The 27301-nt window shown below is 39.6% G+C and overlaps 1 protein-coding gene across 1 annotated transcript; it reads left to right on the top strand.

Moving 5' to 3' along the window:
• Nucleotides 1-177: 177 nt before the first annotated feature.
• Nucleotides 178-26824, top strand: mtmr10 (myotubularin related protein 10). Its single transcript, XM_062989791.1, has 16 exons — nucleotides 178-310; nucleotides 938-998; nucleotides 9135-9271; nucleotides 10952-11024; nucleotides 12900-13042; nucleotides 17050-17143; nucleotides 17363-17510; nucleotides 19013-19100; nucleotides 19675-19763; nucleotides 19898-20028; nucleotides 20506-20575; nucleotides 20846-20916; nucleotides 21335-21507; nucleotides 21682-21852; nucleotides 22467-22655; nucleotides 23668-26824. Exons 1-16 carry the CDS (start codon nucleotides 254-256, stop codon nucleotides 24268-24270), a joined length of 2298 nt encoding a protein of 765 aa, XP_062845861.1. The 5' UTR covers nucleotides 178-253; the 3' UTR covers nucleotides 24271-26824.
• The last annotated feature ends 477 nt before the right edge of the window (nucleotides 26825-27301 follow it).

The raw sequence follows: 27301 nt of genomic DNA, 5'->3' as shown, positions 1-27301 counted from the left end.
CATTTTGGTGAATATCGTGTGGATTTCGAAACATTTGGAACAATATAAAGAAGGAAAACGAGCGAGCTGCAAAACACTGGACTTATTTGTGGCATCCACTTGTGTGGAAATAGACGTTTGCTATTTAAAATAGTGAATTAAAGGGATTTAAATCTGTTCCACCCTTATATTGTGTAATGCTGCTGATAGAAGCCTTCACTATCCTACTCCAGAGTTTATTTTCTTAATTATTAGGACAAAGTTTGTGTGAAAAATGTTTTCTCCTAAACCCCCGAAGCCGACATTCAAGTCTTACCTTTCTCCACTTCAGGTAAGAAAACATCTATTATTATTATTATTATTATTATTATATACTATATTGTTGTATGTCATGGCAGTCTTCTTTCAGTCTCTTCTTTGTCCAAAACTTTTTAAATAGTTTGAATATTCAGACTATTTAAAAAGTTAATTTTGCTGATGGAAAGTTATATTCAGTGTTATTTCCTTGTTAGCCTTCGCTTGACTGTTACTAATTCCTCCCTATACCCATGTAAATCAAGGAAATAACACTATACTGTTATACCTACTTTACCGTTAAACGTACATGGAACAGTGGTCTCTTGCCAAGTTCAGATAAAACTTAAACTGTCAACTAATGCAGAAAAAATTGGTTAGATGGTCTGAAACCCAGGAACAACCCAAAACAAGTCTGTCATGAATTCTAATCTGCTGGAACACAGATACCCCTGTCTATAATCAAGCAAGCTTTATATCGGACTTAGACGCTGGACAGTAAGGTCACCACAGATACTGTTTTTTTCCTTTTTCATGAGATCAACAAGTTAATGTATTTGAGCTTTAAGTTGCATCATTTTAGGTTAACAACAATGTAAAACAAATAAGCCCACATCATCACAGACTCACTCTTATTTATATGTGTTTTATTTACTATTTACAGACTGATGTGAAGAAATGTATTCCAGTAACCACCAAGAAACTTGAAGCAAGACTCTTACCTGGTAAGTCTTATGGTTTTTCAGTACTTTTTATTTCTTGTGCTAGAACTTGTCATATTAGTCTTCTACATGTTTATGTATACGCTAAGCCCTACAATTAAGTAAGAGCAATGTTTATATTCTTTATACCACAGCATGTAAATGGTTTGTGGTCAGGTAGGGGTGTTCATATATTACACATCACCGACCACCAGATTGACATTTACATTAAGCATAGCTTACTTCGTGGGATTGAGTGTTTGCATACACGTTGATTGTGTAGCCGAGTCCTTCAATAACAAAGCATATATTGCAGCATTGTTTTTTTACTCTTCCTGACTTCTTTTTCCAGCTGCAGTCAGGTGTGCTGAATGTCAGCTTCATTTGTTTAACAAAGGGCTTTTCAAATGTGGGACAGGCTGAGTGCTTTTTTGTAGCCAAGTAACACTGCCCCACTCTGTGTCTGCATGGAGTGCATGTGAGCCGGAGAGAGAGACGTCAGACGTCTTAAATCATTAATTGAGATATTCTCGAAATGTACTTCCTGCATGCTTCCTCTGTACAGAACAGCATCCTATCCCATTTCCTACACTTAAGCTTTCCTTGAATTCTTAATGCCTGCCTCAGACAGAAAGCCTCTGATCTGCTGCTGTTGTTGTTTATGGTGGGTTTTGTGGGTTACAGAAGGTCTGAGACATACAGAATTCCAGTAGAACAGGAGTTAGTGGTGTTTTTTGTCTGTCATATGTCAGCTGTAATTCTTTGAGACTTTTGGTCGTAACTTGTAAATAGAGAAAGTTCTTTTATATAATTTTTGGAACAAGGCAGGGCACGCCTTACCAATGAGGTGTCAGGTGTAGACTTGTACCTGTGAGACAAGGGAGGATGAAGAGAGCCGACAGAACAGATAGGCAGATAGGCCTTGCAACACCTAATAGATCAAGTTTCTGATGCCGTAGAAATGAACACATGACTAGCACCAGCTGATTGGCTTAAGGGAAACCAGACAGCTCTGTTGTTCCTCGACATTTTGGCTCAGTACTCGAACAGTGAGGATGCAGTGCAGTTAAACACAGAGCGTGTTTCAGACTGTGCTGGATCCTCCAGCTTTTAGGCGTTCACCCCTTATAATTAAACAACACAGCCTGGATCTTCCCTGTTTCAAAAATAGACACACCACACATATTTCTGTCTCTGTGGAGTGTAAACACCTACAGTCTGCCTTAAATAGCTGAACCACATCTCTGGTCACAGACATGGCAGCCTTGCTTCTCCTGCTATAGAGGAGTCTTGAAAAAAGGTGCAGCAGTACAATATGCTAGACCACTGCTTTTGATATCTGGGGATCCTGGGGTCAAATCTAAGTAGTGCTACAGGCCGGTTAGGCATTTGGATGGACATCATTGCTTAATGTTCGAATGTGAAGGATGGCTGTGGTATGCAGACCAGATCCACTGTGGCGACTTAAAAATACGGGAGTAGCCAAAAATGTATTTAATATGTGGCCAACATCATGCCTAACCCAGCAATGAAATCTTATATTGATTTGATGTTATGTAATTACAATAATCTATAGGGTATTTGTAGACTTAGTTCATTAATGTGGACCTCTCGTAGTACGTTTAAAAGCAGTTTTATTTTTAAATGGCCCATGTACAGTGTATCACAAAAGTGAGTACACCCCTCACATTTCTGCAAATATTTTATTATATCTTTTCATGGGACAACACTATAGACATGAAACTTGGATATAATTTAGAGTAGTCAGTGTACAGCTTGTATAGCAGTGTAGATTTACTGTCTTCTGAAAATAACTCAACACACAGCCATTAATGTCTAAATGGCTGGCAACATAAGTGAGTACACCCCACAGTGAACATGTCCAAATTGTGCCCAAAGTGTCAATATTTTGTGTGACCACCATTATTATCCAGCACTGCCTTAACCCTCCTGGGCATGGAATTCACCAGAGCTGCACAGGTTGCTACTGGAATCCTCTTCCACTCCTCCATGATGACATCACGGAGCTGGTGGATGTTAGACACCTTGAACTCCTCCACCTTCCACTTGAGGATGCGCCACAGGTGCTCAATTGGGTTTAGTCCATCACCTTTACCTTCAGCTTCCTCAGCAAGGCAGTTGTCATCTTGGAGGTTGTGTTTGGGGTCGTTATCCTGTTGGAAAACTGCCATGAGGCCCAGTTTTCGAAGGGAGGGGATCATGCTCTGTTTCAGAATGTCACAGTACATGTTGGAATTCATGTTTCCCTCAATGAACCGCAGCTCCCCAGGGCCAGCAACACTCATGCAGCCCAAGACCATGATGCTACCACCACCATGCTTGACTGTAGGCAAGATACAGTTGTCTTGGTACTTCTCACCAGGGCGCCGCCACACATGCTGGACACCATCTGAGCCAAACAAGTTTATCTTGGTCTCGTCAGACCACAGGGCATTCCAGTAATCCATGTTCTTGGACTGCTTGTCTTCAGCAAACTGTTTGCTGGCTTTCTTGTGCGTCAGCTTCCTTCTGGGATGACGACCATGCAGACCGAGTTGATGCAGTGTGCGGCGTATGGTCTGAGCACTGACAGGCTGACCTCCCACGTCTTCAACCTCTGCAGCAATGCTGGCAGCACTCATGTGTCTATTTTTTAAAGCCAACCTCTGGATATGACGCCAAACACGTGGACTCAACTTCTTTGGTCGACCCTGGCGAAGCCTGTTCCGAGTGGAACCTGTCCTGGAAAACCGCTGTATGACCTTGGCCACCATGCTGTAGCTCAGTTTCAGGGTGTTAGCAATCTTCTTAAAGCCCAGGCCATCTTTGTGGAGAGCAACAATTCTATTTCTCACATCCTCAGAGAGTTCTTAGCCATGAGGTGCCATGTTGAATATCCAGTGGCCAGTATGAGAGAATTGTACCCAAAACACCAAATTTAACAGCCCTGCTCCCCATTTACACCTGGGATTTTGACACATGACACCAGGGAGGGACAACGACACATTTGGGCACAATTTGGACATGTTCACTGTGGGGTGTACTCACTTATGTTGCCAGCTATTTAGACATTAATGGCTGTGTGTTGAGTTATTTTCAGAAGACAGTAAATCTACACTGCTATACAAGCTGTACACTGACTACTCTAAGTTATATCCAAGTTTCATGTCTATAGTGTTGTCCCATGAAAAGATATAATGAAATATTTGCAGAAATGTGAGGGGTGTACTCACTTTTGTGATACACTGTATATGAAAATATCTTATATTGCCCCGCACTGAGGTGCTTAACCCGTCATCCAGTATTTTTAGTTGTGGAGGCTTTGGTGTAAGCATTATTAGCTTTAAACACAAGCTGCCTTGCCTTGGAATACATTCTGTTTCGAATGGTAGGTAGCATTGGCAGCGGCCGTCCAAACAGAATGTATATCAAAGTTTAAGACGGGCAGAAAAGGTCCTGTTCATCTTCTTCTCGTCACTTACAGGAAGTCAAACACCAGAAGCAAACTGAGTTGTGGTTTACCCTGTGAGGTTTGTTTGCTTAGAAATTTAATGTGGTGTTATTAAAAAAACATCCTAGCTTTGACGTGGGAGTTCAAACATCATGTTTAAGTGTCCAGCAGTCAGTTAATTCTATGCATTTTATGCATAGTGCACACTGCACCATTTTAAACCGGATTTGTCCAGTTAGTGGTGAATTTTAAATGTGCCAGAGACTAAACTTAATCTGTGACTTACTTTAGTGCATGATCATCATAAGTGTTTGTGTAGTGTGTGCAACACTGAGCGACTTCAGATGTTTTCCAGCATGTTTAGCTTCATTGGTGATTATTATTAGTACAAATGTTCCTAATAAAGTGGCTTGTGAGTGTATGCCACTCTATTTGATGAATACATTACTCATTAACAATAGGGTTACTACATAGTGTGTTGTTTGAGACGCAGCCCTTCAGTTTACAAGCAGCTCCTCCTCTTGGCTCTCTGTGCTCTCTGGTGTAGTGCAGTAAGCTCTTGCCTTGTTACACCCACATGTTCATGAGAATTATTACATTAACTGATCTATTCTTTTTCACTTACTGCTTTATATTGATTAGGGTCATTTTGGGTCTAAAGCCAATTCTGGAACACAGGAATTCTGGATGAATTATTACATGCTCTTTGTAAAGCACCCCTCCACTGTTTGTTTGCTCATACCTTCACACTGCAGCCTTGTATATGCGCCGTCACCCCATCCGTGTTGTACATTCATGCTGCACTGTTTTGGCATCAAGTTTTGTGTAATTATATATTCATTTACAGAAACTGCATGATTTTATGATCAGTGGGAGTTTCAGTAGTTGCGGAAATTTCACACCCTTATCATGTGTTTATCGTCTGGTGAAAGGCTTTTTATGAAGTGCTGCATCATCGTTGTCATGTTGCAACTGAAGCTCTTGTGAAAACGTGAATGAGACGCCTCATTTTCAAACACAATTGCAACACCTCAGGGTAAAAATATCCTGTAATTGATTTGCTCTGCAGCTTCCAGCACTGCTGCTGCATCAGCAACCCAGAGCTGCTAACTGATGAAGCAGGAGGCCTGGTTGCTTATTAGACAACTACTCCACACACACACACACACACACACACAAACAGAGGCAGGGAGTAAAGCTTATTAGCAAGCAAACCCACATGTTCCGTCAGCTAAGGAGGAAACTCCGACAGTGTGTGGCCATACAGTGAAGGAGGAATAGTTAACTGAGACTAGTCACTTTGACGTCTGATACAGGCCTCATGACTTCACCCTTACTCCATTTCAGTTTATGGTTTCCCCTTTGCACTCCCCAAATACAAGCTTCTCTTCCTCATTCTCCACTTTTAACTTGACTTTTTGGAACAGAAAAAGAGAATCTTAAAATTCGTGTCTCAGCCTGAATTTGCCTCTTGCACAAAGCTAGACCTGTAAAGGCATGGTTTGACAAGTTTGATGTGGAGAAACTCAACTGGTGTGTCCTGATCTCAATTCTATTTAATTCGTTTGTAATGAAATGGAATGATTATTGCGAGTCTGTGTTTTTGTTTAGTTTATCAGTGCCACAAAATGCTCTTTTGACTGAATGGACACACATTCCAACCAACACACTGCAAGATTGTGTGGAAAGCATTGTGTGGATGGGTTGGGGGCCTCACCATGATTTTGGAATAGGCTTTCCAACAAGCTCAGATGTCCACATGAAGAGAGGAAGTATGAGTGGCAGATTTCATGGCTATGGGAGAGTTATAAGCTTTCTTTGGACTGTTTATTAAGCCATTTCTCAAAATGTATTTACCCAGTTTCAAAGAGAGCTTTCATTTGTTGTGTATTTAGAGCTTGCTCAGGGTGGAAAAAGTGCAGGTAGAGTACTATACTGGCAGCAATAAATTCAAGACATAAAAACTTTAACTGTAGGAGCCCTGGTCTAATGTACCTTTTTTTAAGAGGTCCCAGCTGGCAAATTTGAGTGGAGTTTCACTTGGCTGATACTTACAAGCCTCCAATGCTAACAAGCTTCAAGTTGTGGAAATCCACACCCTCACATTCATTACTCTTTATGGTTATTCATTTTTATGTCTTACCACAGTTTTATCCTGGCCTTTATCCTCTAGGGCCTGGGGATTTGAACCCTGGATCCAATCATTAGGGGGCTAGCATAATTTACCGCTGTGCTTCCTTTTACATTCCTAAACACAGAAACATCAGCTTTCTCTCTCACAGCATTCCGACATGAATTTTAATTTAATGGGTTTTTCCAGGAAACTCAAAGATGGGGTGCTTGACTTACAGGGCTAAAGATTTTGTAAAATTAATTCTTCCGTTAAAGGGCTTAGCTGCAATTCAGTATGTTCCAGGAATAGATTTGCTCTTTTCAGTGACGCTTGCTCAGTTCAGCGACTTTTAAGTAAATCAATTTAAAAAGTCCAACGAAAGGCAAAAGCATCATTAAAAACACAAGGCTGCTAGATCCTTAAAGCCCTAAAATGTACAGCACACACCTGTCTTTAATAAAACATATGTTTGGGGAATAGTGAAGAGGTCGTTCGCCTCATGTGCACATGTTTAAGAGACTGCTTGAATAAGGTTGTTTCTTTTTTATTAGGACCATCATTTTACTTTCAAAAAACAGCGACCTTTATTGGAATGCTGAAGGAAGACCATGCATGCCAGGACTAAATGTGGGGTCTGCAGGCTTTGTGTTTGGCCAAGTTTCAGCTTGGTGACTAGTTAGCTTCTATTATACTAAAATACCCCCTCGTTCTTTGAGCTCTGTGCTAAGAGACAAAAAATGAAGAGAGAAGATGGTTAGAAATACATCTGTGCTTCGTAGTTGATGTGGAGATCAAATGCAGCGGGATTTGATCCCACAATGACTCTGTATCCTTTTTAGTTGCCTGTGAATCAGATGAGATCCACCTCAGTGACTCATGTGGCCTGCCAGCCTGTTGCCAATTAATAAGTTAGTAATATAAATTCAAAATAGGAAAAAAATAGAACTTGCATGATGTCTGTGTCTTCAATTCAGGCTGTTTTATTATCACTAACCGCCTCATCCTGCTGTCCAGATCTGTCACCTATTAAAATGTATAAAATATATAAAGAGGAGAGTCAGACAACCATGTAACAGCTTTGATTCACTGATCTGTATCGCTGCTTACCAGCCTGTGCATGTAAAATCAGTGCCACTGGTTACTCTTGACCGGTACTTGACCAGTAAGTTTCACAGTGTCCTGTACAGTGGTACAGTGTTCACGTGATTTAAAACTCAGTGACTCTCTCTGTTCCTGAGATATTTTCATTGCAGAAGTAGATTCCTGACCGAAGGGAGGACCAGCAGGCTCATTAGTTCTGCCCTCTGGTTCTGGAATGCACATATCACCTGTCAGCAAGAGAAAGCGGATCGTTTGTACTTCACCTAGGAAACCTGAACAGGTCACACAGACGGCACACAGAGTTCTTTCTCCGAGTCGTATTGAAATTCTCTCAGCGTTCTTCTTTCACTGTGTTCGCTCTAGTGTTTAAGATTGTGTGAAAGCTTCATAGATCTCAATGTAAGAGTGGTATTGAACTCGGTGTTTTGTGAGCGAGGGCTCAGGGTTCGTGTCTGAGATTGTGTGTTATATATAGTAAAATATTATTACATATGCTAGAGCTATGATAGATATGATCCCATTAAAGAAGAAAAGTTAAAAAAAGAAATGTAATGGAATATACTTGGCGTGTAAGCATGAAAGAATACAGACGTGGGTCAGGGGCATTTAGAAAAGGTTTATCTGTAACGTTACAGTCTAGAAAACATTATCAGAGTGAGTTCAGCCATAGCGAGACGGGCTGGTTTAATGTCAGAAAGTGCTGATCTTTTAGGATTTAGACACACAAAGGATGCATCATTTCTGTGGTCTGAAATAATTGTTAATGAGAAAGAGGGGAAAAAACGTCTCAGATTTTGCTGCAACACGCAGATGATCGGGTCAGAATTTGGAATAAATCGTTTGAATCCATTGGCCAACCCTCCCTGCATTAACAGTTCAGGGTGGCGGTGGTGTAATTGTGTGTGGAATGTTTTCTGGCCCACATTGAACACCATTATGCAAACTGAACATTGTTCGAATGCTACAGCATATCTGAGGATTGTTACTGACCATGTGCATTCCTTTACATCTACAGTCCTGCATAATAATGCACCATTTCACAAAGTCAACTCTCACTGGTTCTACAAACATGTTTCACTGTGGCCTTACTAGTCACCAGATCTGAATCCACATTTGTAGAATTGGTAGCTGATTTTTAAGAACAATTCTTTAATATCGTAAATAATCATAAATATTATTTATTTAGCCAGAAAAAAGAAAATAATTACACTGAGAATAATCAGAACTACTTAGGTCGGAAGTGGACTGCACTGCTGTAGGGCTTTTTAAAGATAATCCTCTTTATAACCATCCTGTTTACTGTAATTAGGTTTTTCTGGCATTCTATTTTATTTGGTTGATCTTTTTTATGTGCATTTTAAAAGACATCCTAACAAAAGTTATAAATCCCTCTCTTGTTCTCTCTGATCTGTTTATGTTTCTCTCTCTTTTCATTGACTCATGTGAATAAACTTTTCAATGTTTCTCTGACTCGGTCCATGTTTCTGCTCCTCAGGAGAGATCGTGGTGAACGAGGCCAACTTTGTGAGGAAGTGCATCGGGTTAGACAGCAGTCAGGACGACCTGTGGGGAAAGCTCATTTGCACCAACTTCAAGGTCTCCTTTGTTACCCATGATTCTCTGCCACAACAGGTAAGAGAGATTTTAGTTGCTGTCCTCATCTGTGTGTTGCTTATTACGTTTACTAAGAATTGGGTTATTATCAGCTATGGATATTCAGTATATGTCTGCTATATGAATAACGTAACACACACACACGGTGTAGTAAACATGTAAATATTGTTGGAAACATACAGTATAAGAGGTAATAAAAGCCACATGCGTAATGCCTTGTTTACATCACATGTAATTAATATTTATATTAAGAGTTATAACTCTGCAGTACTGCACTGGTATTTTGGATAACCTCATGGCCTCTGGGACTGAAACCCACTGACTCAATTGGATTAAACACAGATATTAATGACGATGCAGCTTTCAAATGCACTGACTGTACTGTGAAAGGTACGGCTGGTTTATGGCTGGTTGTGAGATATTTGCTGGGTGGGGCTGCTGCATAACTTGTTTTTTTTTCACTCTGTGGTCTGACTTTAGAGAGCACAAACATTGTCCCTGTACACAAAGCTAAAACTTTTCTTGTGAACCCTTCTTATAGACTTACATGATTTTATATGTACATATTTTGGCCAGTAGTATGTTTATCTCTGACCATAATCTTTTTGCCTCCCAGCAATAGATGTGAATTAATCACCTGAACCCATTAACTAGGACTTTAACCCGTACTTTTGGCATCAGAGTGTGTTTTTAAAAGCACGCAGACAACTTCTGTGGCTGTTTAGTGTTTGAATATAAGCAGATCCAGAAATGAGTCTGAAAATAATTAACTATTCAGTGAGTTTGCAGCTGGCGAAGAATGTAGAATATTAAGCCACAGCGTAACACATACTGATTGACTTGTAGTGTTATAAACGTGTATAAACTCGTCACAGACATGTTAACTGCTGTCAGCAGACAGTTTACAGTTTAAGAGCAGGGCTGCATTTAATAAACTCAAGTTCAGTTCTGCAAATAAAAAGGAACTGTGTGTTTAAGTGTGAAGAACTTCTGACCTGTAAATAGATTTGAAAAAAATAAGATTTAACCTGAAGTGTCCACAAACATTTATACAAACTACATTATTGTTTAATGTAGTGATAGTACATATATAAACTAAAATCCTCAAGGTTCATGGCAAGACTGCATTATTAAGATAGATAAAATAAGATAACCTCTTATTATCCCACAGGGGACAAATGTGCGATGTTACAGCAACCCCATGTACTGTACTGTACTGTACTGTACTGTTACTTTCCCCCTCACATCTAGGAGCAGCTCAGAGAAAGAAACCCACATTGACCTGAAAAGAACATGTCAAACTTTTTACAGACGCTGACACGGGTCCAAACGACCCCCACAATACCTGCTTCAGCACCATACCTCCTAATAAATGTAGCAATTTTATGCATTTGTTATATAATATGACATGCCTAGATAAAAAAAATCATTTGCTTATATTAGATATATGTTGACATGTTAAATATTAACAAATTCAGCAAAGACATGGTAATGAAGTTTGATTGTTCTAGTTTTATTTATGTTCTAGTCCATGTAAGAGAAGTTTTAGCCACTAGTGTTCATTCCCCACACAGCTAAAAAAGCAAAAGTCAGAGATTAATTAATAATATAGAATTTAGAATCGATTCCTCTTGAAAATAAACCAATCAATATACCGATGTAATGTTTTGTATTGTTTCTGTGTGTTTATGTGTTTAGAGGTTCCAGTGTGTCCATCGCCTGCTGGGAGATCATGATATTCCTCTGGCATGTGTTGAGCAGGCAGTTACTGGTAAGACATCAGCAACACTGAGCTTATAATGTAGTCACATTATTATATAAAATTATATATTTCGTATACATATATTTCATAGAAAACCGTCATGCTACTGTAATAAATACAGCCACATGGGCTCTGTTGTGCTCTGAAAAACCTTTGTCACTTAGCACAGTAGCACAGTATACCACTTCATCAAGAAATGCAGAAGTTCTCCGGGCTTGATCTCCTCTCAGATGGACTGAAAGACAGTGGAAATGTGTGCTGCGGTCACATGAGTCTCTGTTTCAGCCTGTTTTTGGGAAAAGATGACCACCAGTGCACCGTGGCACGAATGATTTGCTGATGTGTGAATGCACCATTGATGCAGATGCGTCTATTGGAATTTTACAGAACATATGCTGCAGTCAGGGTGACGTCTTTTTCCAGGTGAACATAATTACTTTAGCTGGACGACGACGGGCCTCATTCTACATGCGCTACCACAGCGTACTTACGTAGACATAGAGTGAACAGACAAGCCTGTTTTGCTAGTGAACGAATCTGACCCGCACTCCCTTTCCTGAAGCTGAGAGTTTGAGAGCGAAACCTGTTTGGAGGCTAACTGTCCCGCCTCGTTAGCTGATCAGTTTGTAGCCGAACAACCGATGAGATCACCGGCCCAGACGGTGGCCTCGAGCTGCAAAGTCTGGCTGAAATTGAGCTTGTTTGTATTAGATCATTGCCTCCTCTCGCTGCTGACTTAGCCCCCCAGTGTATGAAGCCCTGTGTCCATCTAATAGTGCACCAAGCTGTGTGTGTGTGTCATTTTCTCTGCTCTCTGTGAGCCTCAAACAAAGCTCCATTATAAGCAAGTCTGGGTTTGGCAAAAACACAGCGAGTGCTTTTCATGGTCAGGACTGATGCCAAAGAGAAGCTGCCTAGGTTAAAAATATGCTCTCACATTTTTGGCACTTTGTGTGTATGACTAACTTTCACCTTAGCAAGAGATGTTTGAGCAGTAATGTGTTTCTTATCCGACTCACTGTTGGATTCTTTTAATTCTGGTTAAAATGTTTTTCATTTCGTCTGCTGGCTGGTTGAGGCACCTGCCTGAGAGATGATAGATTTTTGGATAGAAAATAAAACTCTTCATATGTAATCCTGCTGTCTGTGAGACTCTGGCAGGTGAAAATAAGCGGTCGGCGACTGTCTGGGTATACGTGATGGTATGCGGCTCTCCTCAGACAGGGTGGCGGTCTGAAGTGGTGGAGGAAGTTACAGTTGGGGAATTTGATATTACTAGATTCAGAGGAAAAGTATAAAATGCAAAAATAGGAAAAAAAAAAGTGTGTATGAGTTTAAATGGAAATTTTTGGTCATGGAATAACTGGCAACTATATATTATTTCTTTATTTGTAGCATCATTAGCCTTGTAGTTTCATGGATTGTGCAAACCAAAACACTTCTTGGTTATTAGACCATATTTGATCTAGAAATGCCAAACTGTCTGTTTGATTTCTGGCTGAAAGATCCTTTTAAGATCTCCTGCTTGGTTAAGAATGATGGTGATAGCAACTAGAATTATTTTTTTATTATGGTAATTTTTATTAGACTAACTAACATCTTTACACCGGACGGGAAAAGCGGAACAGAGTAATTTGTGTTCTAACACTAGATCTTGCCTCTGCGTTTATTTACACCAAATTTGTTTTGTTTTTTAAGGACTTCCTTTTTTCAGTCCGACTCTCCTGCTTTGTTGATTTTCAGCAATACAGTTTATGCCAATTAGTACCTGTAACGGCCAAAAAGTGCCTAAGGTGGCTTTCACATGATGATGAGCATTTTAAGCTTCATTTACTGCAGGGCTCGGAGCGTATTTCCGACTGATGTTTGTGTGGTTCTTTGCAGTGAATGATGCTAAGGGGAAGCAGAAGGTTCTGGGCTCCAATAAGAAGCTAAAGTTCAATCCCACCGAGTTAATACTCTACTGCAAGGATTTCCGCATTGTCCGCTTCCGCTTCGACGAGGCCGGGCCCGAGAGTTCCAAGAGGGTATGCTCACATAATAATTCTACATATTAATAATAAAAAATAGTACACATTAATGATAAACTATTTAAAAATATATCTATTAACCTGTAGAACAACATTTGTACATAGAATTTATAGACCAAACACACATGTACAAACATCACATGGTTTATCTAAGGGGTGGATTAGTGTGGAAGAGGATTTAGAGTTCAGCTGATGGCCTGATAAACCCTAGTATTTTCCTAGTTGTGTTTCCTGCTGGTGCTGCTGGTAATCTATTAAAAAATAAACCTGTTAAGGAAAGACTATTCTATTAAAATTAAGTTGTAGGTTAATCATTATGTTGTTCTTTTTAATTTTTATATGCACTGATTAGCCATAACATAGCCACTCACTTATTATACTGTCAAAACAATTCTGACCTGTCAGTGGGTACTCACCATGGCTGCCTGTGAGCACCCCTTGCTTCTTCAGAAATACATCACTGACCATGACATGCACATTTTCATGCACATTTTGGAGTTTGATTATAATGTCTTGGCTCATCAGTAATACCCAGCTAGCAGCACAGAGTAGTTGTATAACATAAGCAGATATAAACCTTATATTCTCATGTGAAAGGTACATTATGACTGTCCAGTGACTCAGAAGAATAGCAACTCTAGTCCTTTTCTCTCGTCTTGGGATGGCTTAGGATGGAGTGGATTACAGTTTGCTAATCCAGGGGCCGTTTCTTTCAGCCTGACGCTCCATCTGGTCCACAGTGCCGGACTGCAGTGGGCTGAAATTAGACGGTCTGTGAAGAAGAGCCAGAGTTAAAATTCTCCTTCTTCAGCCCACACTGTCTGGAACCCAAATGTTCATTTTTTATGCTTGATAAATAAATGTCCAGCTCTTAAGGATTTGGAATTTTGGCAAGTATAGCTGGCACATCTGTCTTAAAATGATTTCAGAAATGTGCCTGGCTGTGTGACTGTATTAAAATGTGAATGAATTTTAGGATCTGTTTTAGGAAGTTTTATTCTATGAACTTGTTACAGGAGGTGAACAACTTTAACTAGGCTGATGTGCTGTAGCCTCACCACATTTATTATTTTTCACTAACAGGCTTGTCCTAATCGTGACCTAATCGTGACCTAATCATGAGTCAAGATGACCTCTTTTACTTATGTCGCTGTGTGTACCCACATGTCAGTACATCCTGGTCATGATAAAAATAAAGAATAATACATTTATAAGAATAATAGTGGTGGCACAAGAGCACAGCAGGTGCTACACAGATACAGAGGCCTAGGAACTTGGGTTCAAACCTTTCTTTTAGTTATTGTTTAGACTCTGATCATGTATCCCTGTAAATAATCCTACATTGTTTAATTAAAGATTATTGCAAACAAACATGATTTTTTTGTTATTGGAAAGACATTATTTTCACAGCACAATCTAGCTTTTTCTTGTTGGCCAAATTTAACACATTTTTCAACTGAAAAACATTTGATTTACTGTTCTGCCAGCATAACCATTTTGCTTTATGAAAGCAGGTGTAGATAATGTATTTTTATGTTCTAGCTGCCTGCCTGTCTTGCACTTGTAAAGAAGAGGCATTTTTTTCTCTCTAAAAGATCTGTTCACACACCAGATTTCACCGTAACCCTTCAAACCCAGTCTGTTACCTCATAGCTGCTGCTGTTGCCTGGAGAAAATACATGACCATAAACATTCCTCACTGTACCCCTGACTCACTGGTTGACAGAAGCGAATACCGATCTCTGTGTCGTCATGAGTTTAACTCAACCTTCTCTGATTGGCCATTCCTTCAGTCTGAGTCAGTGTGGGATAAAAGAGTTCCACAGTATGTCAGGAATGGTTGTTAGTCACTGGGGAAGGAAGAAATGCTAGTTCTGTCTAAGCGTTCTGATTTAATGTTCCTGAGGTGGAAAAACGGATGTGTTTCCCCCCCGGCCCAATACAAAATAAAAAAGGCAGTCATGACTCACTGCCAATTATGTGAAGTAAGGATTTTTTTTACCTGGAGTTACCCAGTGAGTTGCCAGTGAGGAACTAATGGAAGCAGAAGCAGAAAAGTAAAAGTAGAAGAAATGGGGCTGTTTGACTTAAGATTAGTCTGCCAGCCTCTGAGAAAAGGAGGGGGAGACGAGGGCACAAAAAGCAGAAGTAGAGGAGGAACAAAAAGTCCATTGAGGGTGGGGGCTCGCTTTCAGATCGCTCAGCAAACACAGATGCATTTGTGCTGCAGTTTCATTATAGAGCTGTTCGGAAGCTTTCAGGACGGAATGCTGATCTGTAGAGCAGAATGAGCCTCAGTGACACACACACACACACTGCACACCTCTAGCCATAGTGCACAGTGAACACTTGGCATATGTACGTTTTTACAGTGCCAGGGTCACTGCTCACATTCTAGTCATTATAATTATGTAAATATTGTGTAGAAATGATGCAGAATCTAATCAATCCACAAGCATTGAAACGTTTCTTTCACTTTGTTTAGTAGAGAACCTCTGTCTGTGTGTGGTCACACCTGTCAGAACCCCGTACTTTTAGGTCTTTTGTGGATTTGGTGTGGCTGTGCCCGACTGTCTGTGCTGAACACGCTGGCGGTGTGGAGTTTAATCACGCCTCGCGTGTCTGGTAAAGGAGGCCCAGTGTAATTACTACATTGGGCTGAAATAGCGAGTTGCGTGTTTTTTTTGGTGACAGATGGAAAGAGGCCAAACTGTAATGTCTTATTATGGTGAAGGAAATTACAGAGTGGAACCGTGTAAGGACACAGACCCACACACGCACACAAAGCCACACAAACGGTTAGTCTTTGTCTCACCCATTGTAAAGAATAGGCTACGTCATATGATTTGTGTGTGTGACTGCTATCAACATCATATTTGGCAGACAATATTTTCTTCTCTGAAGCTAGAATCCGTCTATTCAGACTGAGAAGCACTGCTGTCCACCCGTCAGAAAGCTTCCTGTCTGCACCATTTTCACCCCAGACAGTCAGATTAGCTGTGTAGAGAAAATAAAGCATCATTTTAGTCTTTTTGGTTTTAGGTCTTGTCTCAGTCAGTCACTGTCTGTCAGTTATCGTTTATTAACTGACAGTAGGACTTCATATTGACTTCATTATAATTATACTTTGTAGGTTTTATATGTTAGATTGCTTCTGCGTTTTCCAAAAGCCGTTTCCTTTTGTACACAATAAAAAGGTAAAACTGTGTGTTCGGGGTTTATCATGTTTACACAGTAGATGCAAAAAGATTCATTTTCATAAACATTTTGTGTTGCTGTATGAACAACCTGAATAAGAGAAGGTGTGTTTTAGACTCTGAATTAGGTAGCACATCTCATTTTACAACATGACTTGGCTTGTGTTCTACGTTTGGGTTTTGTTAAAATGCTTTACAAGTAATATTTTCCCAATCATGCGTTGAACATTCTAGCTAAAAGTTTTTTTTATATTTTGAGGCTGGAGTTTGTAGGAAAATGGACCAGCGGATCAGACATGAAAACCTGTACCAGTAAAATGTATTATGAATCGGTAAACAGAAGGACTAAAGGACAGGTGCACAGTATGAACGTGAGATTGAAAGAGGTAGATTTGAATAAGCGGTAGCTTTTTAACCTGTGTCATTTCTTTGGTGGTTAGCCAGTGTGTTTGAATTGTTGTAAAAATGTTGACTTTTAATTTGTTTGCTCATATTCCCGTATGTCTCTGTATGCTTTGTATGTATGAATCAGCAAATAGTAAGATATTTAAAATGGTAATCAGTTCTATGTAGTTTTGTATTTAATAGAATATATAAAAATTATAAGTGTCTTGTTTAGACAGAACAAAATACTCAATAATCGATTTATTGAGGCCGTCTGCCATTTGTGGTTTGTGTATTGTAGAAGTACCGGTACTATAAGTATAATAAATGTATACGGTTTTCCTGGACTTCTTCCCCTTGACACGATGAACAGAACCAGCCGTTCATGTGTTACTGCTTACAAGTTTCTCTCTTATGCTCTAGGTCTGCCTCGCCATTGCCCACTACTCCCACCCAGCCGACACCCAGCTATTGTTCGGCTTTGAGTACGTTGGCACCCGCTTCCACGGCTCCTTAGGTAATTCACAAATTGCAAACATGCTGCTTACATGGCTTTTGAATTTGATTTCTGATTGTATTAGTCTTATTGTTAGTATTTTGACCTCATCTAAAACAGCACCTTTGTATGGAATGCACCACAATGCATACACTCTGAGCTGCATGCTTATTTGTGTGTGTGTGTGTGTGTGTGTGTGTGTGTGTGTGTGTGTGTGTGTGTGTGTGTGTGTGTGTGTAGGTGAGAAGGTGAATGGAGTGGACCCTGGTTTGGGCGTGCAAACACCAATGTTTGACTGCTCGTCCGACTGGGACAGAGAGATCAAACGCACTGGTGCTTCAGAATGGAGAGTGTGCGCCATCAATGAGGACTATCTGATCTCCCCCAGGTATGTGTGTGTGTGTGTGTGTGTGTCTGTGTGTACATGCTAGAACTGCACAATAATGCTGAAAAAAGATCTGTATAGTTTTAAAATCAATTACAATTTGTAATTATTTAGTACAAGCACTGAGCCATTATTTTACAAATGAAATGCACTTGATTATTTTATTATTTTAAATCCACAGAGAGCTTCTTAATTTTACAGTATACTCAAGTTTTTCTTTTACATTTTTAAACTTCCAATTCACTTTCTTAGTAAAATTATTGAGTGAAAGATGGAACTGGAACGTAGAATTCCTGTTTAGCACAACAGCTCAGGATGGCCAGCGAGCCAATCACAGTCGCCTGTAAGCTTGAGTTGACAGAAAAGCCTTAAGACGCCCCTCCATTCCTTAAGCTGCCTTGGGAAGAAACATGCAGAACTGGATTAAATGCTTAGATAACACGGTTAATGTTATCAGATTACTGTTTATGGGCCCCTTAAACACCCTTGCATGCTCATTTACACTGATAGTGTCAAACAGATCTGACCTGCTGAGTGAGTCCTGTGCTGTTTGTTATCAGGGTGTACCAGCAGTACAGATTAATGTGGATCTGACCTTTTACTGTTATTTAAATATTCCAGCATTTAAAAAAAGGGTGTTTGTGACTTAATACAGCAGAAACTTTAAACTGTGAAACATGTAAAGATGATTAAAATATAGTTGGGTGATTCTGTGAAAATGAAGGCTAGTTTAGTTTATTAAGTTTAATAATTCTCATGGAATGAAAAGAACACTGTACTATGTAGGAGTTGTATTCATGCTTATGTAACACACCATCTGTAATGCTTTGGTAATGTTTATGCTTGGCATGTCTTCATTGCTACTGTAGTCAAACTGTCAAATGCTAAAGTTCTGACACCCTTGGTCGGCTTTCTAAGTGAAAATGTTTATCCATTCTTTGCGGTAAACAAACTTGGCATTGTTCTACAAAGAGGAAGGATCATGTACAACATAACACTGAAGCATGAGAATTTTATGCTTTGTTTTTTTTATGTTACATTTGCAGATACACAACATTTGTGCTTTTAAATGTTTAAGGTTTGTTCTCTGTAGAAAATGTGTTAACCTCTTTTTATGTGGAAATCAAACAGAACATGGAATTTGTACAGGGGTGTCCATAATTTACCATACAACTCTTAAAAATGTTTATTTTGCTATCTGTGCATTTATTGTAACTGTAAAATCAGGATTAGCTTGTTATAGTCTAAGTTAGATGTAGTAACGACTGGAAATGACTGTTTTTTACCATCCAGTCCTGGAAGTAAACAAGTAAACACCCAAGGGTTTTTTAAGGGTTGGGCAGGGGTTTGCACAATACGGGTACAATAAACAGTCATGGTGACAGGGCCTTTGCTAGATTTTCACGGTTCCTCTGTTGATCCGGTCACTGTTGCCTAACACTAACAGTAATCTGGGTGTCTTGTCTATTAGCTGTAAAAGAGTGTGCCGTGTCTTGTTTCCTCAGTCTCCCAGAGTTCTTTGTGGTTCCGTCTTCATTGGCAGATCAGGACCTGAAGCATTACGCCTGTTACTTCAGTTCTCAGCGCATCCCTGTGAGTGCACAGATTTACTCTCACCGCTGCTGTTAATAATATATGTCAGCGCTTTTTACCTGACCTGTACACACTGTATCTTCAGTGTTATGAGCGATTACCACAGACAGGTTCAACACATTTTCCTTTATTAGGAATAGAACAGAAAATATGTTGACTCAGAACTCAAACCGTGTGACTATAATATGTCAACAACTCGTTTAATTATTAAGTTCATGTGTGTGAGCAATTCTCAACACTGGAGCAAGAGACAGCTGAAGGATCTGGTTTGCCTGGAACAGTGTGCACTGGGTATTGAAACACCAAGAGAGGATCACTCCATCACCCAAGGGAACTCGATTTGCGTTTTCTGACCATCTAATAAAATGAACAAAATGCCCATATGAACTCTAGATGAACAGATCAGACCAAAACACAAGCAAGACCTTTAACCCTTATTTATTTTACGATGATAATTATGTGCACATGTAATCAAAATATTAATTTAAAAAAAGCATTTAAGCTGTTCATATAAAAGCAAGAATGATTGTTTTTGTACCTTAAATTAATTGTGTTTTAACATGTTTGTGTGCAGTTATGGTGCTGGAATCACCCCAATGGGAGCGCCCTGGTTCGAATGTCCAGCATCACCGATCCCCAACAGCAGAGGAAGCTAGATCAGAGGTAAAAATAAGTCAGACTAGCAGAAGCAAGAGTTTGAACAAATTTGGTTTAGCAGCAACACCAGGAGTTTCCAATAAACCATAGATATGAACGTGTATTACCGCTGTTTACGTTTTTTTTCTGTGTTTTGTCAGGATTTGCAATGCAGTAATTAAAAGCCACCCGCTGCGCAGCAATGTCCAGAAGACAGATTTGGACAAGAGTCTGCCGAATATTCAGGAAATCCAGGCTGCTCTAGTGAAAATGCGGCAGATCTGTGTGATCGGTGAGATGTTACTTTACACTCCTCCGTTTGCTCTGCAAGTTTGTCTCTGAATGCGGCCGTTTTAATACACTGGGGATTTAAATTTCCTACTCGGCTTACCACCTAATTATCACTAACAGTAACCTAATGATCATCACACAGTTAGAACGTTTGTGCATTTACCAAATAGACATTTGTAACCTGTGTATCAAAGTCAGCTGAAAATCAAACGTAATGTTCACTTTATGGAAGATTAATCAAACAATGTTATAGGTCAAATTGTCCATTTTTTACCATCTTTTTTGTTTAACTTGATGTCGATCGATTGTTGATTAGAAAAGAATTTATCAACATGTACATCCCTGAAATTATTGAAATCAGTTCAGCATCAGACTTGCTTTTATTACATTGCATTGTGTGCTTGTTATTAAACTGTTTGCATTCTGGCTTTAATCAGAGTGTAAAATATTTTGACTTTGGCCATGTGTGCTCTTGTAGATCCTTTTGAGGAGTCTGAGGAGAGGTGGATGTCCTCCATAGAAAGCTCTCGATGGATGGAATATGTTAGGTATGAATAAACTCTGTACCATTTACCACCAATGACAGGTTGGCTTTCTTACAGCTTCATGCTGGCGGCAACACAGCTGCCTTTTCCTTTATTTCGATGAGTCAGTACGACAGCTGGAGTTCATGACTCTGTGGCATCTCTATGAAGACATGTTGAAGCCTAAAGCCAACAGTCACACATGATGATGAATGGAATGAAATCGTATTGTTGTTGCTACGTTTAACTCATGTTTTTTAAAGCTGTTTGTAAAATGAGACCGTTGTGTTCCAGAGCATTTTTGATGCATGCAGTGGAGGTCGTCTACATCCTGGAGGGGAAACAAAGCTCTGTCATTCTGCAAGGTTAGAGATTTGGTGGGCTCCTGCTTGCGTGTATGTGATTAAATACACTATTAAAGGGCTGATCATGTTTCACACCTACCTCTAGTGTTACTTACAGTAATGAATGCTTTAATGTTAGGGTTATATGAAAAGCATGGAGCATTAATTCATGTATTATTTCCTTTCAAAAAGTGCAGATGAATGTTTTTAATAAAGGCTGCTTACATGCTGCTAAGCTGAGTTCACCTTGGGCATGTACGCCCTCGTATGTGCCACATAGTGGTTATGGTTATGAAGTAACAGACAACTGGCTGGGCAAACAATCAATTTAAAAAAAGCTTTGCTCCATTGTAGTGTGAATGGAATGTAACGTAATAATTAACCATCTTCTTTTATCTGCTGTTCTTTAACTCTTTCACTTTTATTTCTCTCTGTGCAGAGGAAGAGGACAGGGATCTGAGCTGTGTGATCTCATCTCTGGTCCAGTTGATGTGTGACCCTCATTGCCGGAGTCTGGCGGGTTTCCAGGGCTTGGTGCAGAAGGAGTGGGTGATGGCTGGCCATCGCTTTCTCGATCGCTGCAATCATCTGAAGAAGAACGACAAGGAAGAGGTAAAATCTCTCTCCAGAGAAATGATAAATCAAACCGTTTGATTGCAAGAGTGATATGACAGCATGTAAAGTGTTCATATACTGCTTTTTTATTATAATGACTAGATTTAAACAGAACGTTGGTTTTGAATGACTTGATTATTGTTTGAGTCTAACATCAGCTCTTCTTTACAGTCTCCTCTGTTCCTGCTGTTCCTCAACTGTGTATGGCAGATAATGGAGCAGTACCCGGCAGCGTTTGAGTTCACAGAGATGTATCTGACCGTGCTATGTGACAGCATGTGGGTGCCCATGTTCAGCACCTTCCTCTTCAACTGCCCACAGCAGAGAGATGAACACAGCAGGGTAAGTCGGGATAACAACATTCTTTTTTGTCGTACACCACCCATCTTACAGGCTTGGTCTGAAGTGAGACGTTAATGATGAAATCATCTACTGTGTAGTGTAGACACGATGCAGGATTGGACATACAAGACTTACATATATTCATCTCATCAAAGGACAAGAGGCACCAAAATGTCCAACTTGCAACACCACACTAACCATAAAGTACTTACTACTGGAGTGGCCCTCAACAATACCAGAATGAAGACCTACACATCATGGAAATTTACTGAACTACTTAGAGAAAATCAAACAAAATCACACAAGCTGCTGAACTGGCTGTAAAACATCCAACCAAAATTATTTACTGGTGTCTTGATTTAAGTGCACATACAATTTAGGCTGTACTAGGCTAACCGTAGTAACTACATGGAAAACTAAGGCCTAACACAACCACCAAATTGTATCTTTTGCTGCCCAAGGCAGTAGGCCTACTGGAGCAATGCCACACAAATTCATCCTCTGTACAAATAAAGGCTTTAGGTGATTTTCAAGCTTCTGTATTCTCTAATTATTTTATTTGACTGAATCTGGTGGACAGTTTCTTTTTTTCATTTCCTGTTCATTTTTTTTAGGATTTTGCCCTGAGTAAGTGCATTTCATTGGGGAAGGACAAGGCTCTGCGTTTCCCTCCTGTGTGGGACTGGTCTCAACAATTCAACCTGAAAGATCAGGCCCTTTTTAACAACCCTCTGTATGTGGGCAAAAGTGCCCCCTGTGTGCACAACGGCACAGTGCGGACCTTCACAAGCAGACGCAGCAAGGTACGTGTAGCCTGATACGAGCAAATCTCGTTTCCTGCATACTTCTTATTAATGTCAAAGCAATATTGCTGTATTTATCTAATATGGGCTTTTCAGATTTTATATGCTGATGTTCATGCAGATTTAAATGGCTTCTCATGTAGGGTACAAGATAGTCCGAAATAGGGCTGAGCGATACACCTCTATCATATGTAAACTGATTTATGTATATGTACATTTATATTACTTTAAGGAAAATAATATCATGACAGTATTTTGTATAGAAAATTGAAAAAAACAAACCAGGTAGCTTGTTTTGAATTTTTTCTGCTTAGTGTCAGAATTTTTAAAAACCTAATACACATCAGAGTTTGTGTGGAATTTTAAAAGAAATCTTTCTGTAGACATTTTTCATCCTACAACCAAGTCAAAGCCTATTTAATAAAAAAAATATTAGCCTCACAGTAAAGAGGCATTATTAATCAAGTAATGAGTAAAAATTAGTGCTGTTTAAAAATGGTATGAAAGAAAGTATGAAAAGAAAAAGTACTCAATGAATTTTAAAAAGAATGAATTAAAAGAAGGGGTTGTTTCTAAATAAACATGATACAAAAGATGAAAAGATGAAAGGAAGGAAAGAAGGACAAAATGAGAGAATACTAAATTAAGAAGGTAAACGGAGGAATGGAAACTATGAAGAAAGGAAGTGATGCAGTTAAGAAGGAATGTATAAATGTATGAAGAAATAAGGAAAAAATAAATTACTGACTGTGGTAGTTAAGAAGAAGAGAAAAACAGAAAAAAAAGCTTGTGAAAAGGGAAGGAAGGAAAGAAGCAGGGAAGGAAGGGAAGACTCAAGCAGGAAAGACATGAGGAAAGTATAAAAGAGGAAGAAAAAAAGGAGAAATGATGCAAAGGAAAGGAATTAAAGCTGATAGAAAAGATGGACCTACTTAAAAATAGAATGATGTATAGAAGTTGGAGGAAAGAAGACTGATTCCCTGGTTCCAACGTTATACGTCTGTTTTTACAGAAGAACTACAGCTCCACACTGCGAGGCCTGCCTTCAGATCTGAAGAACGGTGGATTCGCCGAGCTTGCGACTCTCACACGCCGCAATTCTTTGATGCCACGACTACGATCCGACTTGGTTCAGATGCCAGAGAAGCAGGAGAGCCCTGCCGAGCGCTTCCTCCACGACTGGCTCTCGAGACCAGCCGACCTGCAGGGTATGTTGCTGCCCCAACTCCTGCCTTCCCACCTGCCCCTGTGGAAGCTCTACTTCCTGCGCTGGGTCCCCGAGGCTCAGATCCCCAAAGGCGGCTCCATCACTTCCTTCCACAAGCTCTCGCTGCTCGTGGACGAGATCGAAATGCTCCAGAACCAGCTGAGGCGGTACACGGGAGGGACGACTCCAGCTCTCAGCCCATCTAGTCCCCAGGTTGGCAGGATGTACTTTAAAACAGGATTATCTCCTGGAGAGTCTCCCGCTCCGGATTACCTCAGCTCCTCTTTTCCTTTCTCCCCCATGGGGAATCTGTGTCGACGCAGCGTGTTGGGAACTCCCTTGAGTAAGTTCCTTAACGGAGCCAAGATCTGGCTGTCTACTGAGACGCTGGCCAATGAAAGTCTCTAGACTTTTGTAACCCCTAATTCAGAAGCCACTAACATGTCATGTTCACACTGGTTTATTTGGTTTGGGTTTTCTTTTCCGGAACTTTGGAATCTTCTAGCTCCAAATGCAGACAAAATGATGTTGGGATTGCTGTGTTTTTACAAGGGAAAAGATGGTGAAAAGTTAAAACTGTTGAACTGTTTGTGCAGGCATGGACAAAGCTTGAATAATTCTGTCTGAACTGGACTGCTAAAGGTCCAGCTTTCTCTCTCTCTCTCTCTCTCTCTCTCTCTCTCTCTCTCTGTGCTGTTGTGATTAACTAAAGCACTTGAGATTATTTAGACTCTTGTTTAGACTAAATAATGACATGATCCTTGGTGGAGTGTGGTGTTTTTTTATGTGACTTGATTGCACAATTCTTGTAGAATGTCATGTAGAGCTGACTTATCTAATTTTTTTATTAATACCTGTCTAATAATTCTTTTTTATAAAGATTGACGTGTAGATAATATAATTGCGGCTGCATTCCCAATACAACCCTCTCTGTCTGTGTAGGAACTGAAATAATTGCAGTTGGTTAAATTCTGGCTGCACAGAGCAGAGTTCATCCCTAACAGTTATTTAATTGGCTAATAAATTGATTCATCTCTGGTTTATCATCAGGTGGTAAAAATGCATTCTAGCCCTGACTGCCAGGAAGCTGAAATGTTTTAGTCGATCTAGCTCTGCTGCCCAGGAGCAGAGATCATTGTGATTTGTTCATTACTGACCAGCAAGGAGCATAAATTATAATGATTAGTTCATTTCTGGCTGGCTAGGAGCACAGATGCTTGTCAGAGTGTTATCTTTGTCTGCCAGCATGCAGAAACAAATCTGATTGGGTAGCTTATACCTGCCAGTAAGCAAAAAAAGGTGCCTGGTTAGGTCGTTTCTGACTGCCAGTGAGCAGAAGCAAGTCTAATTTGCTCATTTCTGGCTGCCCAGGATCCAAAGAAATCTCTAACGCTTCAGCTCTGGCTGGCTTGGAGCAGAAATTAATCTGAGGGTGTCACCTCGGGTCTCATTGGAGCAAAAATCATTTCGGAGTTGGATTATAAAGCAAATTTAAATGTGACTTTTTGTAGTGATGTTTCTAGCCAGTGCTGATCGTTTTCCTGCCCTGTGTGCAGTTTTGGCATTAGGGACACAGGACTGTAAATGAATTCTGTGGTAGAAGATCTTAACACTTTTTATTTTAGTGTGTATATAGACTTTCTGAAAGACCTTCTGGTAAGGTCTGACTGTAGCTAGCTTTGTTCATATGGAGAATTAAATGGGTAAAGTCAGGGATTACCCACATTAACCCCCAAAACACAGGAGACAGCTGTGTGCACATGGCAATATCTTACATGCTAGCTGGCCTTGTATGTCAGATTCCTTTGCTATTGACTGACTACTGATACAGCCAGTCAGCTGGTCGGTTTGGTACAGCAGTCAAGCGCACAGTATTCTTTTAGGCACATAGTTAATTAGCTTTAGATTATAAGGGAGGTTGAGGGTTCACTTGGGAAAACAGCACTTGTTACCTCCTTTTACTTTTAGACTTTAAAAAAGCTTGGACGTTTCATTTAAATTGAATTTTATTGTATAGTTTTACTTTTTTTTTATCCTATAAAGGTACTGTTGTTTTCACCCTTTAATCAATCGTTTAACTTGTTTTAAAGTAAATAGTTTGTGTGGCTAGTTTACCACTAATTTGATGCACTCAGATTAACACAATGTGGTTGTAGATTGTACAAATGTGCTTGATTTTAACACATTTAGGGTTTTTAACAGCTCTGATATTTATTTAGATATGCAACAAAGCTAAATCAGAGGTTTGTTCCTTAGTGCCTTGTTTTGGTTTGGTTTTTATTTAGAAATTGTGGCCTTTATTAGACATTTTCCCTCTTTGTCTGTGAAATGTTTTACCTTCTACAGTAGTTTGGCTAAAAATAAAAATGTACACAAAACACAATTCTCCCCATACCCCATGTGTATCTGGATTATAACAGCAGATATGAACTATCAGCACCACTGAAACTGTTCAAGTCAAGATTAATTCTACTGGCAGAGGACAAAACCTTAACTTCTGGATTATATTTTTTATATAATAGATAGATATTACAAACCTACATTAGCTATGTATACACTATAAACATTAAAAATCTGCTATAAATTGTTAATGAGTCGATCAATAATGTTTCATATTCTAGGGTTACAACACGGTATTACTAAACAGTGCTAAAGGCTGAATATTTAGCAAAGCTAAACTTAGCTAATAGCATTCTGTAGCACAAGTGCAAAAGTTAGCTACATTTGGGACAAGAGGTACATCAAACTGTCGATGAACTGTTACATGAACGTGTGATGAACATATTTGAAATGTGACTGACTGTCTTTAAAGTGTTCTGTGTGCATTACAAGCTTTGAGATGCTACTTCTAAAGGGCTCTGATGAACTCCTTCAGGTCTCTCACTCAGCCTGACTGAATCCCTGTGTGAGGTTTAATGCTTCTGATTTATTTTCTTGTAATTAAAAAGGATGAAAGTTGAAACTGCTGGCTTACTCTTTTCTCTGCTGTTTATTCCTGATATCAGATTTGGTGAAAAGAACATTTTTGTGCACTAAAAGAATAATGGATCAGCTGGCAGGGAAATGTAAAAAAAATACATTATTGTCTAATTGTGGCTTCATTATCACACTGATATTACGAAAATCTGTAGCTTTAATAAAAATGGCCTCGTATGAGGGCAGCAACACCTAAACACAGACGCACACACACCAAACTTAAAATTCTATTAATAATAGTGCATTTACATTTAGCACACTGTAACAAACACAACCTACTGTAGATCTGCAGGTCCTTAACCCTTATTAAAAAGTTGCACATAAACAGTTTAATCCCAAAACTTCCATTCTAAATCTAATCCAAAGGAAAACACGTATTTGTTAATCCTGAATATGGTTGGAAACACAAGGCAGAAATAAACCTTGATCAGTCTCTAGGAGGCAATTTAGAGCAGCCAACCGT

This window comes from Trichomycterus rosablanca, chromosome 27 (genome assembly GCF_030014385.1).
Source record: "Trichomycterus rosablanca isolate fTriRos1 chromosome 27, fTriRos1.hap1, whole genome shotgun sequence".
In the NCBI taxonomy this organism is placed as follows: domain Eukaryota; kingdom Metazoa; phylum Chordata; class Actinopteri; order Siluriformes; family Trichomycteridae; genus Trichomycterus; species Trichomycterus rosablanca.
The sequence above is the reverse complement of the archived record's forward strand: the minus strand, read 5'-3'. Positions and strand labels throughout refer to the sequence as shown.